The sequence below is a fragment of the Lepisosteus platostomus genome, chromosome 4 (genome assembly GCF_059453375.1).
Source record: "Lepisosteus platostomus isolate fLepPlt1 chromosome 4, fLepPlt1.hap1, whole genome shotgun sequence".
In the NCBI taxonomy this organism is placed as follows: domain Eukaryota; kingdom Metazoa; phylum Chordata; class Actinopteri; order Semionotiformes; family Lepisosteidae; genus Lepisosteus; species Lepisosteus platostomus.
This window is the reverse complement of record NC_142614.1, coordinates 16,062,139-16,079,168: the sequence shown is the minus strand read 5'-3', so window position 1 is coordinate 16,079,168 and position 17,030 is coordinate 16,062,139. Positions and strand designations below refer to the sequence as shown.

Here is a 17,030-nt window from a genome sequence, read left to right as displayed (position 1 = left end):
AGTTGACCTATAAAATGGGTTACATTGTAGCGCTTCAGGACCAGGGTTGGTTTCCTCTAAGAGTGGAGGAAAAAGGGAAGCACACACTAAAACACGACAATTTATTTTTGACTCTTAAATTCCTAAAATACATCTTATTTTTAATTCATTATGTCTTGTACTTTCCTACCTTGTGAAATTTTTGTAGTTTAGATGTCATTACTAAGGGCTATAGTTCTCTATTTGGAAATTGGTCCCTGTGTCAGTATGAGTCTCTCGTATTGATGGGATATGAAGCTTTATTGTAAATGTGCTACTGTTAACAGTCAATACAGTGGTACACAAGGAAATCATTTTTCAAAAATTATGTGAACGTAATTAACCCCTCTCTTGTTTATCCTTTCTAGATGATCACTGTGAATGCTTTGCTGTTCCCCAGCTCCATAACAAACTCATTGATAGCAGTAGGAAATGACGGTTTGCAGGAAAGAGACCGGATGGTTCGTGCATGCATTGCCATAATCTGTGAACTAGGTAGGTACAGTATTAGATGCATGCAAATCTAGTCATCGTGTTTCGCAATGAGTGATTGTGCAGCTCTAAGTTGCATGTGTGGCTCTGTACTATAGTTACATCTTCCTCTGTCTTGACCGCAAAACCAACATTTACCTTTGTTACTGATTATCAGGTTAGAACGTAACATAAAAAAGTTTCCAAATTAGAGGAGTCTGTTTTGCCATCTTGCTGGTCAGGCAGTTTTGGTATCAAATGCTGTCGAACAGTATTTTCTTGAAGGAGCCCAGAGTTTGTGCTTCAAGCACCTGACTGGAAAGCCTGTTCCAGATATCCACCACCCCCTGTGTAAACAAGTGTTTTCTGTTTTCCATCTTAAATGAATTCCAGTTCTGTTTCCAGCTGTGACCAACTGTGACCCTGTGCTTCTCTACTGAGTCTTAAATAATTCCCTTGGCTATACCGTCTATACCCCTAAAATGTTATATACATGGATATGCTTAACCTCAAGTTTTGTTGTAGACTGAAGAGTTTTATCTCTGTATATGACAATCCCCTGACACAAGATATCACTGATGTTGCTCTTTCCAAAGTTATAATACCCTTTTTGTGGTATGGTGAGCAAACCAGGACACAGTATTCTATATTTACCCACTATGGCGTTAGTCTGCTATCTTTTTTAGAAGAAATTAAACTTCTCCATAATGAAGGGTATACACATGGAGGTCCAGAATACATGTCTTTAAGATCCCATACACAATTTGAAGGACTGCAGTTACCAGCTTTGATGGCTTGTCTGAATCCCTTATTTAAGCTTTCTTATTCCTCAATTATCTATTACACCTTATGTGTTAGGCAGTGGACTTCTGTTGCAAAATGCTATACTCTACCTCAGTGGATTCTTGTGATAGTTTTATTTGTGAGAAGTACTTGGACCAACTTGTACCACAACCTAAAGTTCAGAGGTAGCAGAAAGTTAAAAAGCTTGTTGAATATCAGTATCAGCAGTGAACTATTTGGTTGACAGACTTTGTTAGTCATCTACTTAAAAGAGAAGAAAGTGACCCACATTTGTTCTTCAGTTTAGGGTAAAACTATCAATATGCAGAGAAAGTCGCATTTTATTAATACTGTTAAACACATACATAGGAACCGGCAACCTTCCAGCCACAGGCACAGATCCTTAGCCACGGAATATGCTGAAATTAATTTAACTTTCACCCAGAGGACTGTTTTCACAGGGAGTTGCTTTTATTAATTAAAAAAGCATTGACTGAGATCCCAGGCATTTGATACTGACAGTGGTGATGTTACAAACATACTGAAGGCTTTATTACTGACTCTAGAAGTTTCAGACTTGATTTTAGCTGGTTTTCCTCCAATTTGTTTAACACTTTTTAAAGAACTGTAGCATTGTTTGGTCATAAGAATACAGAAATATAAATTTGTGTTATACATATTAAGTTCAGTTTCCACTCTCTGGCAGGTTTAGTGATTGGCAGATGGTAACAATTTCATGATTTAACATTGATTTTAACTGTAGCTTTTTAATGCCTTCCATTGTAGCAGTTTTCTGTTTGCAGGATGGGTATGTTTATAATTTTCTGCAGTCTTAGTTGGGATATCGGATTAGCTCATGCTTCAGGAAGCATGACAAATGACTGAGTAATGGAACATCATCTCGAATGGACAGGCTTGCAGTTTTAGGATTAGTTCTGGTTTCACCTTCTAGTGTTTTAGTGGCCACACAATGATAAGAGCTTGCTGTAGCCCCTCTCTATTGCCATGGCACATTTTTCCTTGGATACATTGTTGGAATTGTGCTTTAATCACATCTGTGACCTTAACATCCCTGAGTAACAATTGTAGCCAGCAAACGGTGAGAAGTACTGTGGAAAGAGGAGCAAACCTCTTGTGTGACCGGCTCCTGACCTCACTGTATGTTCAAAATTAACCATAACCCTCCCTCATCAGCTTGGAACAGGGCATAGCATGAATCATATTTCCTTCCCTTTTCTCAGCTTTGAGGAACCCAGAAGTGGTGGCTTCGAGGGGAGGCCTTAGCACCATCCTGAAGAACGTGATCGACTGCCAGTTGAGCCGCATAAACGAGGCATTGATCACGACCATACTGCATCTCCTCAATCACCCCAAGACCCGGCAGTATGTGCGCTCCGATGTGGAACTGGAGGTACATGGGCTCCTGTTTAACTGGGCTTAAGCAAAGAGGACTCCCATGGGTTTTTCATAGAAGCACCTTCCCCAGTAGTGCATTTCTGTAGTGAAACCAAAGCCCACTGAGGCCCCCGGGTAGTCTTGTGAAGGTTCCCGAAACCAGTCATTAGGTGGTGAGTTCTATCAGAAGAATAAAAAAGAAGAAGAAGCTGTGGTTCTGTTAAGAATCTGTGTTATTATCAAAAATTTGCTGAAAGCTCATTTAAGGTTTTCAGAATTTATTTACTGAAAGGGACCTAGAATGGTTCTGGCCCCTCTAACCAAAGAGCGGTTTCAAGGGTTCTTCTTAATTAATTAATCAGCACTTGATGGAAAGAAGTGTATAAAAGTGACTCATCTTGGAAGAATTCTTCATACACATCCTGTGTATTCAGATTACCAGTTTTTTTACACATTTTGTGATGTATCCTAAGTTCCAACCTGAAACATATTTATGTTAACATATTTAAGGAAGATCAAATTTAATATATAGTGTCCCTAAGAATGCCACCTTGTAAATCAAATAATAATCTATATTTTAAGTCATGTAGCTCCATTGGTTGACCCTCTTAACTCCTAAAACAATTCTTGAGTTGTTAGTGAATCAGAAAGCACATTGGGACCTGGTCCTTTTTCTATATTTCCCTCACCAGCAGATGCAAGACTATGTTCTAGGTCTGCAAGTGTGTGATCTGACAACCAGAGAAAGTTTTTCATCTGCCTGGTGAAAACCTATCTAGGGCTCACTGCAAAAAAGCACTTAGCTCTGTTGAGACCTGTTGAACTTTCTCAATTTCATCATTTCTGTTTCATCTATTCAGTGCCAAAGGATTTTCATTTTCAGAACAACCAAAATCTATGAATTGTAGAAATTGGTCTGTGGGTTTGGTTTTAGTTGGCATAGCATACAAACAGGTGACTGTCCTATCTCTTTAGGGATCTGGCAACTAAAATCCTAATTCAAGGCAGTATTTTTATTTGGGATCACAACAACAGAGCCCATTATGGAGTATAATATTCAATAAATGTTATTGAATAACAGGGGGCAGGGGATACATTTAAAATAATTTAATGAAAGGAATTGTGCAAAATACAAGATGCAAGATTTACCATCTGCATTTCCTATATTTTGATTAGGTTAATGCTCCATACTTTTGCCATTTTGATTAGCTTTATGTTTCATGCTGGAGTTTCTCCAGACTAAAAGCCAGTTGTTTGTTTTGTACAGACTGTAGACGGACCTATAGCAATGCATTTTGTTCCCAAGAAGATTAAAGAGATACATTACTAGCTTTCAGAAAGGTGTGTTGTGTTTTGCTTCCTGTTTGGAAACTGATACGCCTTTAATTTCAGGAATAATTAGAGCTACTGGTCAAGGTTTCCATTCCTGTCTGTCTTCAGTCAATGGAATGTTCACAGGGCAAGCAAGGTCTCCTGGTGAAAAAGTCCCATTGTAAAGGAGCAGGTTTTAATCCTGGCTGGCTCCCTTGACAGAATCAGGGTGTGCTGGTGAGGAACAGCACACTGAACTCCACCGAGAGCAAGCTCTTTTCATGATAGCCATCTGTGAGATGTTGTGTATCCATATGTCTTTAAACGTCTCTGTGTGTCTAATACATAATTCAAAATACTTTACAGCCCAATTAGAATAATGTCTTGTCCAATTCATGAAATAAATCTGTGACACCAGAATTCTTATAGTTTCACATACAGTATGTTTACTGATAGACGTTGCTGTGTATTTGTTTTAATTAGCTGTAAATTCAGAACTTAGAAGTTGAAGTTACTAATGCCATTGAAGGAAATATTTGTCAAGGTTCTTGAATCTGTAAACTACAAGGAACCAGACAAGAGATAAGGCCTGAACTGCCTTCACTCATCTCTGACTATTTGTTCATAATTGTGGCAAATACCTGTCACACACCTTCCACTTGTGCTTATTGTGTTTGTCTATCAGAGTGCTGCCTTGTGGGTGAGGGACTGGAGTTGTTGTTGTACGCATGATTATGAGATCTGTTTGGGCTGGGGGCTATGACTCTTCTCCGGGAGGTGCTAGTTGTCTTGATCTGTGGCACCACTGTGTTGTAGCAAAGACTGAAGGGGTTTGGAATGATGGGCAATTTCAGTCTGTGCGTGTTCCTTTTAATCAGGCTTTAATGTAAGCAGAGACATATTTGTAGCAGTTATTATACACATCAAAAGCTGTGGTTTTTCTCAACATATAACTGTTGTTTTCAGTCAGAAACAGTGGTTGAAGACAAACCATGGGGGTTTTAGGTTAATGACATGATAATCATGATTATTTTAATACTTGTATGTTGTTTTTAGAGTCTGATAAGCATTTAAAAGACTAAACACTACTGTTTTTTCTTCACCTGTTATAAACATGACTAAGTCTAGTTAAATAAAATTGACAATTCTTCCACTCTCTTACCTGATGGCCGCAGTGCAATTATTTTTGTCTTGTGCTTAATAATAATTTTGTTAAATGATGCTTAATAACATCTTAGTTGTGCGAAAAGTAAAGGATGATTGCTTTATTTTTTTTCTTTCAGCAAATTTTGGCACCCTACACAGATTTTCACTACAGACACAACCCCGACACAGCTGAAGGGCAGCTCAAGTAAGTAAACATACTTACTTAATTCTAAAATACTGTGGGTTTACTGAGTTACTGTATCGATGATGTCTTCTCTGATAAAGGCCTATCATGTGGTCCAGACTGGCGGAGCTGTGTCATTTTCCAGCTGTGATTCTCTAAGGGCAATGCACAATTGGCCAACAGTTGCCAGGGTAACCTTGGCTTGTAGTGCAGCAGTGACCCCATGTGGCCATCTGGAAGCCTATGAACGTGGACAGTTGCATCCATCCTCCTTACTCTACTGTTGGTGCTGTGAGCGTGCAGTGTGAAAGATATCCAACACCCCTCTGGATTTTCCCCCTTTCCTCATCTTCCCGAGTCTCTCTTCCCAGTACTGACTGAGCCCATCCCTGCGTAGCTTCTGAACTGTGATGAGATCATCCTAGAAAGTTGTAACACTGCTGTGAAAGCTTGGTACACTGTCGCATGCCATTTAACTGTTTAGAATTAAGAGAAAGTACTAGTAGAAGAAACATGATTGAAGACCCTGAAAGAGTCCCAGCTGTGTAGGATTTCAGACCACATTGGCGTAGAAAGAGTTATCTCACATAACATGTAGTGGAGGCTTTTCATTTTTGTCTTTTCCCATTATGTGCATGTTGCTGGTATGGACACTGTGCTGCCACTGTGATTGTGCACATGTAGACTCCCGACAGCAGACAGAGAGGAAAGGATTAATGCAGAAAATCAACCAGTTTTACAGTAGTGGGCAGCTTGTTCAGGACCTGTTGAGATTTGTCATTTACCAATCATTCCATGCACAAATCCAAAAGAAAAAACTTCTTCACACAAAGAGTCATTGGTCGAGTGGTTGTGATGCGTATTGGTTTGTTCAGGATTTTTCAGCTTACTCTCTGATTTTTCTCTGGCAGGGAAGACAGAGAAGCACGCTTTCTTGCCAGCAAAATGGCAATAGTGGCAGCCTTCCGGTCTTGGTCAGGTAGGTATATATGCTTGTATCAAAACCCTGGAGATTACCAGTGGTCAAAAAACCTGTGGTTTCAGAAAAAAATAGGAAGTCAATATTAGAGGGAGCTTTATCAGCATGTAAACTTCAGAGAGATTAATTCCCCAGTGAAAAGCAGAAAAAAAGATCATTTAAAATGCACATATACTATGCAACTGTTAATTTGGCTATGGCAGATTTTAAGAAATTTGAATTTAATCTTTGTTATTATGTTCCTGGAAGAGGGGGGATTAAATTCCATTTGTTCACCCCACAAACACTTGAATAAGACCACTTTTCTTATATATCCTTGAAAAGATTACGGGTATATATTACTATTTCAAAGCACTGTACAAAATGTCTCGGTACCTTAGTAACCTGTTAATAAGAAAATCAATTCAATCGTTGGAATGGAAAAAATAAATTACATGAAACTACATGACTTTCCAATGTTTAATAACTAAACAAACGGTTGCAAAGCTCTCTTTATCTGGTTAGGAATTTGAAAAGCAAGGTTAGGAATTTGAGCCACTGTTACCTGACCACTGCGTCATGTGTACCTTTTTAAACTTCTTTTAAGACTTCTTGTAAAACTGTCTCCTTATGTTAGTTTTAATAGTAGTGTGAGAGTTGTGAGGTTTGAGAGAAGTTCTAATCAATTACCCTTTTGCTTTGTCCTTCAAAGTAAAACCAGAAGATCCTTTCATACATTTCATTACCTTTGGGCTCGTTTGACCTAAAATACCCATCTTGTTGTCTCATTTCACTTACCCTTTTATTTTTCTGTTTTACTTTTCCAACTCTGTAGGAATTATTAACCTGTGCAAATCGGGCAGTTCTGGAATCCAGTCACTCATAGGTTTGCTTTGCATACCAAATATGGAAGTACGGGTATGTACACCTTCATCATCAGTGTACAGTACGAGGTTGTTCACCCAGCAAACAATTCACAGATGTGTGCTAGTGTTTGTCCCCTTTGGATATCACGGAGCAAAGTGATTGTCTGCCATTTACACTCGCAAACCTTGTGTAACAGTACAACACACATGTATCATTCTCATGTTAGTTTTAATAAGGGGATTGGGGAATGTAAAATAAATATTTCTTAAGGGAAATGTTAGGATTGTTATTATTATTATATTACAAAAACCTTAATCTCCCTTTTCTGTACATTAGAGTAAGTTACCTTTTAACATCCGAATTACCACACTAAGAACAATGTTTTGTTTAACAAATTCAGGCCGATTGGACCACTACAGATTTCTTCTCTGGTGTCTATTTTGTTAGAATAAAATATAATTATTTAGGTTACATTAAATAAGTACAATAACATTTGAGAAGATGTTTTGTTATTGAGTCAAATGTAAAGGTAGTTTGGATTGCATTCTTATTTTATAATATACAAGGCAGATTACTCCGGTTTAGGGCTGAGCATTAGGGGTGACCAGCATATTTTATAAGTGTCGCATTAATAAAATGTTAAAAAAAGATTTTTTAAAATCAACTTAAGGTGCTTGTTTCTTTCGCAGTAGTGTGACCGTGTTTCCTACTGCCCTTAAACCAGTGCAAGTGATGTGTGCCCTTTCTCGGTTTGTCTCTGTTTTGTACTGCACTAGATTATGCCCAGAACCTCCTCTTATCTCCATTCTCCTCTCCCCCCAGCGCGGCCTGTTGGAGGTCATGTATGACATTTTTCGTCTCCCAGTTCCTGTTGTGACAAACGAATTTATTGAAGCTCTTCTCAGTGTGGGTGGGTATTGCCAGTCCTCCTTAAAAGAGTTTTCTCAGTTCTCGAAATTAGATTAATAATCAGTACTTTGAAATTCCTTCAGATTTGAGCTATAATTTTTCAGCACGGGGTAATGTTATGTGGAAATAGGAGTTGGGAACAGAACTGTTGCTTTGAGCATGGAGCAGAAAACAATTTGGTCCATGCTTTGTTATTTAGTGCTTATTTATTTAAGCTGTCTTGTGTTTTTGTTGTCGTTATGTTCCGGTGACTCCAGATTTGAATTTAGTGAGATTTTAGCAGGAAAAGGAAAGGGAGGCAAGATATTCCATGATGCGACACACTTCTGGAAAGAGTTTGCCAATATTATTAATATTGAGTCTTGAAAAGGATCCTCAGTATTAACCCCCAGTCACTCCATGCGAGTTAACAACTTTTTTAGATTTTGTTATGAAAACAGATGTGGTGTGTGAACGTTGAGTGCAAAACGAAATTAGTAGTTAGATAAGTAGTCAGTTGTAATCTGTTTTCTCTTGATTGTGGCCTGTGATCTTCATGTAACAGTGTGGGGAGGGCACCAGTTCTCTAGTTTCTTTTTTCATTTTAGTGTGGAACGCTCGGTGCTCCCTTGTCTCGCTTGGCCCACCTTGTGCATCTTGCATGTGAGCAAGTGGGACAGAAAGCAGTTTTGCTCTGGAGTTCTAGAGCTCTAATTAGCTCTAGTTTTATCTGATTGTTTGATCTGAGTTCCTTTAGTTTTTGGCTTTGTGTTGTTTTAAATTTAGATTTATCATGGTCTGCTTTTATGGGACACAAAGCTCTTTGAGATGATTATATTAAATTAAGTTTATTATTTTAATAAAGGTCCATGTCAGTCACACATAAATGAGTGTCCACTCATAGGTTTATCTGTCTTAACTAGCTTTGATAGGCATGTATTAGGAGTGAATGAGTATCGAGTATTAGGCAGTTACATTTCCACATTTCACCTGTTTTTTTTGCACATGCAAGCTTTGGTACATGCAGTCCATCCTGTAGGTGCTATGGACTTCAGTGTTTCGTTCAAATAAGCAGTGTTCAAGTATGTAACAATATGAAGAAATAAAACCTTGGCTGGTCACTAAATGACAGTCAAATACTTCCAGTCATTTATGGTATGCATTTTGCTTTTTATCTGTTACGTTTAGACCCCAGTCGATTTCAGGACACCTGGAGGCTGTCAGATGGTTTTGTGGCAGCTGAGGCAAAAATCATACTTCCACATCGAGCCAGGTCAAGGTAAGAAGCAATGACCTGCTGGTCCTCTGAGACTTTCTCTTTGTAACACATACCACAGAGCCTTGTCTGATTCCTTTCTTTCACCCAGAAAACTGTTTGATTCAAATTTCTTTCCATTGATATTGCAGTGCATTTCTTTTTAAATAACACACTTCACTATGTATCTCTGAAGAGGCTCATCCAGTAAGGGTCTTGGTTCATAGAAGAGGGCTACAGTATGTGCTGGAGTTCAGACAGAGACCTTCCACTGGTCACCAGAGGGGTTGAGTGTGTTCAGTTCCGACCAGGGTTTCCTCTCGTTTGTCACCTGCCAGCGCCTACAAGCGTGCTGTGTGGTCAGCAGAAACTGCATCGATCCTCCATGCAGAGCCTCATTATAGCTGTTCTGACTGTGTGCGCTATGAATAAAGCCTGAACGAGCTAATGAACAACTAGTCATTTGAAAATCAAAGGCAATATCAGTTATACTTGTAGATTCATGGCATTATTGTATTTTTTAGTTTTGTAGACATATGTTATTTGAGTTATTTTTAATAATTTAAATATTGCTATAACTTCACTGACTATAGATGTGTGATTTCCCATGTTTAGCTGCTTGAACTTTGTCAGCATTACTGCTGTTTCCCACCAGCTAATGTCTTTATGGCGCCTGCCTGATTAAATGCAAAGGCTTGGGTGTCCAGAATGTTTCCCCTCCATGTAACCCCTGCACAATGGTGGAATATGAAATTCCACTTGCGTGCAAAAGCAGGAATATCCTGCAGAATACACATCCAGCATAACAAAGCATTCAGCAGATTTCTTGCAAACGATGATAGTGAGTGAATCGTGACCTGAATAGTTAAGGAATTTCAGGAGTCACCAGTTCTTATTCAGCTATGGTCACAAGTAAAAAGTTTCATGAGTTTAGAAATCCCAAGTTCATTTCTAGTGAGAACCACACATCTCATTAAAAGCCTGGTGGATGCCTTTGGGCGCACAAACATCTTTTGCACCACCATCAAAAGTCATCTTTTGTAATGACGTGACTATTCCTGTGACACATTTCTCTATTGTGGACACTGTGGCTAGTTTAGATTGAACAGTTGTGTTTTTCTCTAAAAATTCTTTAAAATCCCCCTGTTGGCAGTCAGTGGTCAATGGTGATAAATTCTGCACCAGTACCGCAGAAATGGTATTGGCCAACTACTGAATCATTTTATGAACCATGTATGCTGTTACATGGCTGTCGGCAGGGTATTGCTCCTTATTGTATCCGTACCCCTTGAGGACTAGCCTGTCCTGTAGTTAAGAGAAAGAGGGCTTCTTGGTTTGAAACATGGCACTGCTCTAACTCACTGAGCAAGTTACTCTTCCTCCTTGCGCTTCATGTTTCAGTTAAGACATGAAGCTATAGTCCTGTTATAGGTGACTGTGCAGAAGGAATAGGTGATACATATGAAAGGTTAAGCAGTTTTAAGGATCTGTAAAAACAGCTCTTAGTTCTTTGTTTGTTACATCACTGGGACAACTTAGGGCTTGTCTAATTGTGTCAGAGCTCTATACAAGAAAGTTTTTCAGGTGTTGCTTTTTTATACTTGGACTGAACCCTCAATTTTAAATTAAAAGTGTAATTAGCTATGCACAAGCCAGAAAAAGGACAAATATTCCAGGAACAGACCAGAATAAAATGAAAGTGAGATTTCTAGTTGTGTTGAAGTATGTCCCAAAGAATTATTCATAGTCCAGATGAAAAAATGAAAGTAATGGCATTACTGGTTTACCATGATAAAATACAATAATGTGCAAGCCAGTGTTGGGGAGGGTAGAGACAGGAGTTCTTATGTCATCAATGCAGCAGTTTTCATATATACTAGTACAGTATATACTGAGAAAGGCTGGGTTTGCCAAAAATGTGTCTGCTGCTCTTGCCTCTCTGTTTTGACCTCGTAATAACAAACATTGGAAAGTGCTGTGTTTTATGGCTCTGGGGCAAATGCCAGGCTTATTTGGAGGCCGGCAGCTGCTTAGATGTTTGAGAGTTGGCACACCAGACGAGGCCCTGTGTGTGTTTGCAGTGAGGCTGGTTTTTCTGCGCTTTCACAGACAACAGTTAGAGAAAAAGGAGATGTGAATGGGTACAATGCCATGACTGGCTGTGAATGTGTGATGGTGTCTGTTGCATTTTGTTTAAAATTGCCATGTGAGCAGCTTTTAGCCTAGCACTGATATAAAAACAGGAGAGCAAAAGTAAAAAACTGAGAAAAAAAACAAATACAGCCATTATTAGGTAGTCATGCCTCATGTATCTTAAGATAAGATCACTTTTTTGGCCATATACAATTTCTTGTATTTGGAATTTGTCTTTTCGCATACCCCAACTTGCTCTCCATGAGACACAGAGATACTCAGGGAGAGAAGCTTGGGGTCAGAGCGCAGGGTCAGTCATTTATACGTTGCCCCTGGAGCAGTTGGGGTTAAGGGCCTTGCTCATGGGCCCAACGGAGTAGGATTCCTCTGCCGACCGCAGGATAAGACCTGGCAACCTTCCAGCCACAGGCACAGATCCTTAGCCACAGAATATGCTGAAAAATGAATGCACTGGGCTGATATTACTCATATGGTCACTACAGTGATATGGGGAAACGGGTTTAAAACCCATGGCCTGCTGTACAGTAACACTAACGCTTATGTTTTACTTTGCTTGTATTCATCAGGCCTGACTTGATGGACAACTACCTGGCCCTGGTACTTTCCGCCTTCATTAGCAGCGGACTCTTAGAGGTGCGGAACAGGCAGTTGTTTCTCTTCGCCTATTTTGTTAATGATGTTTTTTTCAACCGTAGATTTTCCCTTTTTAAAATCCTGTGTATTTTGGTTAAACGCAGGGCTTAGTTGAAGTAATCACGAGCAGCGATGACCACGTGTCCGTGCGCGCGACCATCCTCCTGGGAGAACTTTTGCACATGGTAACGTGAATCTTACAGAATCTGCCTGCTCCTGTTCACAGTAGGAGGTTGCAGAAACTAACTTTCAGTTATCGTACATAACCTGATTCTTCAGAGTAAAACAGTGACACCAGATTGATCCACACTGCCTAGGATACTTTGAGGTTCAAGGGTGTGATTAACCAAAGTTCAGGGAAGATGACAGCAACCTCCCTCTCCTTTGCTAATCTAACTAACATGACATGTTGTAGAACTCCATAACATTATTTCCTGAAAAACTATTAATGCCATATTTGAGCATCTAATGCCATATTATTCGCATTAGTCTTTTTGCATCCCTCCTGCTCCCTATCTCCACTCTTTATGAAGCTCCCCCTTGGCTAAGTTCTCCCTCTGCATGGGGAGTCCAGTTGGTTGGCCTTCAGCCAAGCAGGTTAAGCCAAAGTCCTTAATAAACATTCCTAAATGTATTTCCTAATTGAAAATAACACTAGAGGCCGTTGCTACTGTAGTAGCTTCCTAGAAAAAATACAAATAAAACAGGCTTTGGCAATTTGGATTTCTGTACCCGATAGTACATACATATGCTTTTTCCCAGAATAAAAAATACATTTTTATACTTAATCTATCTTTTTTAAGTTTTCAGCACCCACTAACATTTACCTTCAAAAGAATTGTTAAGCTGTGTAGGTATACTTTAGATGGCTGCCCCATTATACCTTACATGATTTGCTTCATGTAAATACTTACGTGCCACAGAAAACGCCTTTATTATTTTTTGGGGCTTAGAAGCATACTGTACAAGAATCTCTCTTGTACAGTATGCACAACCTACTAAACTACTTAACAAAGGTTTGCTTGAGGGCTCTTTGAGATTTCATAAGTAAAATGTTGAAATAATTGTTTTAACATTATACTGTGTACTGTATTGACCAGCAACTGAGTCCACTAAAATGGTATTCAGTGGAATGTGAGTCACAAACTTGTGTCCTTTCCTTGCCTTCTTTCCACAGGCCAATACAATCCTTCCACATTCACACAGCCATCATTTGCACTGCCTGCCCACCCTGATGAACATGGCAGCCTCTTTCGATATTTCACAGGAGAAAAGGATGTGAGTACCTCAAAACTCTGGCGTCAATTGTTTGTTTAGTAATCCACGGCTTGACACATATATAAGTGATATGAGGTACAAAATACAGTGACATCTCAGCCTTTTAGAATAATATAAGAACATCATGCAAACAAGATGAAGCCATTTGACCTGTAATGTTTGGTAGTGAATTGAGCATTTTGTCTAGTCTCTTTTTTTAAGGAACCTAGAGTTTGTGCCTCACCCACCTGGCTGGGCAGCCTGTTGCAGATTCCCCTAGTTCATTGTGTAAAGAGTCATTTCCTATCCTCAGTCTGAAATGATTTTTTTGCCACCTGATAATTGTACACCTCCCTTTGGTAAAGGGAATCTGCCGTTAAAGCTATACCCAACCAATTTGGGGATTTTGAAACATGACTTAACCCTAACACGCATTTCGCTCTTTATGTGGAGGTTGTTTCTTAAAAGTTTTAAAATATGATTTTAAAAAGATGAAAAGAGTGAAAGCGATCAGGAACCAAAATTGGGGGTTTATTTAGCACATTAAGACGTGTGCTGGTAGCTTTGTTTAAAATAGGTACTATGCTGATATCTGAATTTGTTCTGTGCATTGTCACTGAATAACTGATTCTTTAGTCCAAGTAGCCTGACGTTTACTGCAGTCAATTATGTTCTCTTAGGTTTTGTTTAAGAAAACACATACAGTAGGCAGAATAAACTAAAGAGAGCTTATTGTCTGTGGTTCTTCAGGCGAGCCAGTGCAGCAGTGAATTGCCTAAAACGCTTCCATGAAAAGAAGAAGAGGGGTCCCAAGCCTCACAGCCTGTATCTGGACCACATCATCAGGAAGTCAGCGGCAGCACACTACAGAAGAGACCAGCACCTGCGAGTACAGAAAGACATCTTCATTCTCAAGGTGCGAGCTGCAAACTAACTTGCTTATCAAACATCTTTTGAAAAGTTGTTACTTGTACAATATTGTGTCTGCATGCAATTTTATCCAATTGCATGTAGTAGACATTCAACGTAATGGTGTGTGTTTCAATTGAGAACCATGTAATGGGCCATTTCAGTGGTCCAGATTCTGGTATAGCTAGTAAGCTAGTCACACGTGGAGACAACACAACAATTGAAATTGGATTGTAAAACCCCTTATAAGCAACAAGCAGGAATTTCAGAGGGATCTGGATAATTCAATATTGTGAATGTTGACAACTGCAAATTATTATTTGGGTGTAGCAAAACCAAGGTATTGATGGACACACTGAGCTTGAAGAAGCTACCTACTGTATGAGAAAGACTTAGATGCTCATCTTGTCGCATCATTACTGTCATCTAGCCAATGTGGGGAAGCAATAATAAAGCAATAACAGAATGTTGGGATATATTGTTAAAAGTGTAAAATTTTAAATTGAAGTGCTGTATGAAACAAATGATATACTTCAGAACAGCAGCTAATAGTAATCATTAATATCCAGTAGTAAAATTTGAGTGGCCTTCTCTGGCTAATAATCATTTGTCTGTTTTTATGCAAAACATGTTTACTTTCCTTACCACATGGGCTGTGACTGAGATTTATCTCTTTTTAACCTTTTTTTCATCTTGACTTGATTTTTGTCAGGTTATCTGTTGTTTAGACAGATGCTCAACCTTTTTGTAGGGACGTTTTAATTTCCTATTACAAATTAAAAATATCCACTTTTCCTTTCTTTGTCTAGGACACTGAAGAAGCTCTTATGATGAACCTCAGAGATAGTCAAATCCTCAACCACAAACAGAATTTGGACTGGAACTGGGTTCTCATTGGAACAATTTTAAAGGTGAGGGCAGACCTTCCTGCCTTCGGCTTGAAAAAATATTTTAATTTAAATGTCCAGTTTAATCAACAAATGCAGAAATGGTTGTGCACAGATTTTAATATGTCTCGTATGGCAGTTGTCTGATAGAAAGTGGTATTATCGATGGCTGACAATTTTGTATTTGGAGGTTTTCATCATATTTATGTTCAACACATTGTTATTTGTACAAAGTAACATAAAACACATTTGATTCTCATATCAGAAATATCCACAAGCACTTTAAAACAGACACAAATCCTCACTCTTATTCTGAAAACCGTGATTCATAAAGACACATAGTAACAAAAATGACAGAAGTGCCTAATGAAAAACTCAAAATGCAAGAGTGTAATTACATTTTATATTCTGGTTTAGTTTTTTTGTTTGACATTTGATACACTGCTGGAGTCTTTTTTCCCCAAAAAACATGTACCATAACAGGAAGAGCAAAGAATCCCTTAAAACAATCCATTAAAAAACACTCTCTAGAAAAGAAGTCTTCTGTTGTTTTACACTATGATTCTGGGGAGAGAGTCATGTCTTAGTTCTTTAGACAACAACATACAGCTTCTGGAACTCCCTCTGTGTGACTGTGACTTTAGCAGATCTGTAATTGTGTTGCTTCCTTTTTTTAAATGGTAAAAGTGGTAGGGGATATGTTTTATTATTGAATCTACGTAATAAGTTTTATCTACTTTTTTCTTCTTCTAGTGGCCGAATGTTAATCTGCGAAGCAACAAAGATGAGCAGATCCACAGGTAATGGATAGTCTCTTCCTATCATCAACTGATGTGCTGAACAGCTATCACAGTGAATTTCACAGCTACTAATTTGGTTAATGCTTTCCACTTTTTCAGTTGATTCAAGAGTACTTCACTGATATTTTTTTTAATTTGTGTACAAAAAGAACACATTTTGTATGTATTTATAATAAAATCTTTAAAAGTCCTGTTAATAAGTATTTTTAACGAGCTGAGTTGAAACCAACAGCAGCTCTTCTTACTTTCCACACATTGTCAGGGTAAACTGTTGTTTGCCCAATATAAAACCAAAACTGTCAAATATTGTCAAATACTGTAACTTCCAATTGGTGGTCATGTCAGATTTTTATTTAATCAAGGCCGTTTTAGCTACTCAGTCTCTTTATTTTTTAGCAGGACAGTGTATGCCTGTTTCTCCGTCTTTCATTCCAGTGATGTGCTCTAGAGTCTGCCCTGTGTATTTTGCAGCTTAGTTGCATTTCCTCGAGTCACGTGACTTTAATGTTTGGCTCTAGGTTTGTCCGGAGGCTGCTGTATTTTTACAAGCCCAGCAGTAAGCTTTACGCCAGTCTGGAGTTGGATCACAGCAAAGCCAAACAGCTGACAGTGGTTGGCTGCCAGTTTATCGAGTTCCTGCTCGAGTCGGATGAGGTAAAGCAGCCATTCATGACTTGCAGTTCCTGTTGTCAAAAACAACAAAAAAACACGCTCTGCACTTCTTTTTTGCTTAATATATGGGTGGTAATTCTTGTTTTACCAGTTTGCGTTATAACTAAATAAATGCAGTAGTGGTTTTCTCATTGCGACCAGGCAAATTTAAGAAGGCAGATGGATTTTTTGAAAAGGTGTTATGGTGCTGTATGGTCATGTAGACATTCCATGGAAATTTGGTTTTAAATTTTTCTTATTCTTTCCTCATGACTGGGTTCATGAAGGGTTCTGAAATTTTTGTTGGCATTTGTCTGTATCCTGGGAGTAAGGGGTGTCTATCTACGGTTCTGGAGGACCAGAAAGTTTCTGGTTTTCCTTCCATGCCACGTTTTAATTGAATTAAATATTTGCTTAATTGGACAAGTTAAAGTCTTTGCTTCCCCTGGAGAAGGAGAAGATT

At 38.7% G+C, this 17,030-nt stretch overlaps 1 protein-coding gene across 2 annotated transcripts in view; it reads left to right on the top strand.

Annotated features, from left to right (window-relative positions):
- Positions 1–17,030, top strand: part of rictora (RPTOR independent companion of MTOR, complex 2 a) — a 79,959-nt gene that overhangs the window by 36,793 nt on the left and 26,136 nt on the right. For both annotated transcript variants that reach the window (XM_088628727.1, XM_088628726.1), the window contains exons 7-20: positions 387–513; positions 2,514–2,683; positions 5,262–5,329; positions 6,220–6,287; positions 7,102–7,184; positions 7,956–8,043; positions 9,210–9,300; positions 11,997–12,063; positions 12,168–12,248; positions 13,241–13,341; positions 14,071–14,236; positions 15,039–15,140; positions 15,870–15,916; positions 16,435–16,570. In XM_088628727.1, the coding sequence (XP_088484853.1) occupies positions 387–513; positions 2,514–2,683; positions 5,262–5,329; positions 6,220–6,287; positions 7,102–7,184; positions 7,956–8,043; positions 9,210–9,300; positions 11,997–12,063; positions 12,168–12,248; positions 13,241–13,341; positions 14,071–14,236; positions 15,039–15,140; positions 15,870–15,916; positions 16,435–16,570 (1,395 nt within the window). The remainder of the gene's footprint in view (positions 1–386; positions 514–2,513; positions 2,684–5,261; positions 5,330–6,219; positions 6,288–7,101; positions 7,185–7,955; positions 8,044–9,209; positions 9,301–11,996; positions 12,064–12,167; positions 12,249–13,240; positions 13,342–14,070; positions 14,237–15,038; positions 15,141–15,869; positions 15,917–16,434; positions 16,571–17,030) is intronic.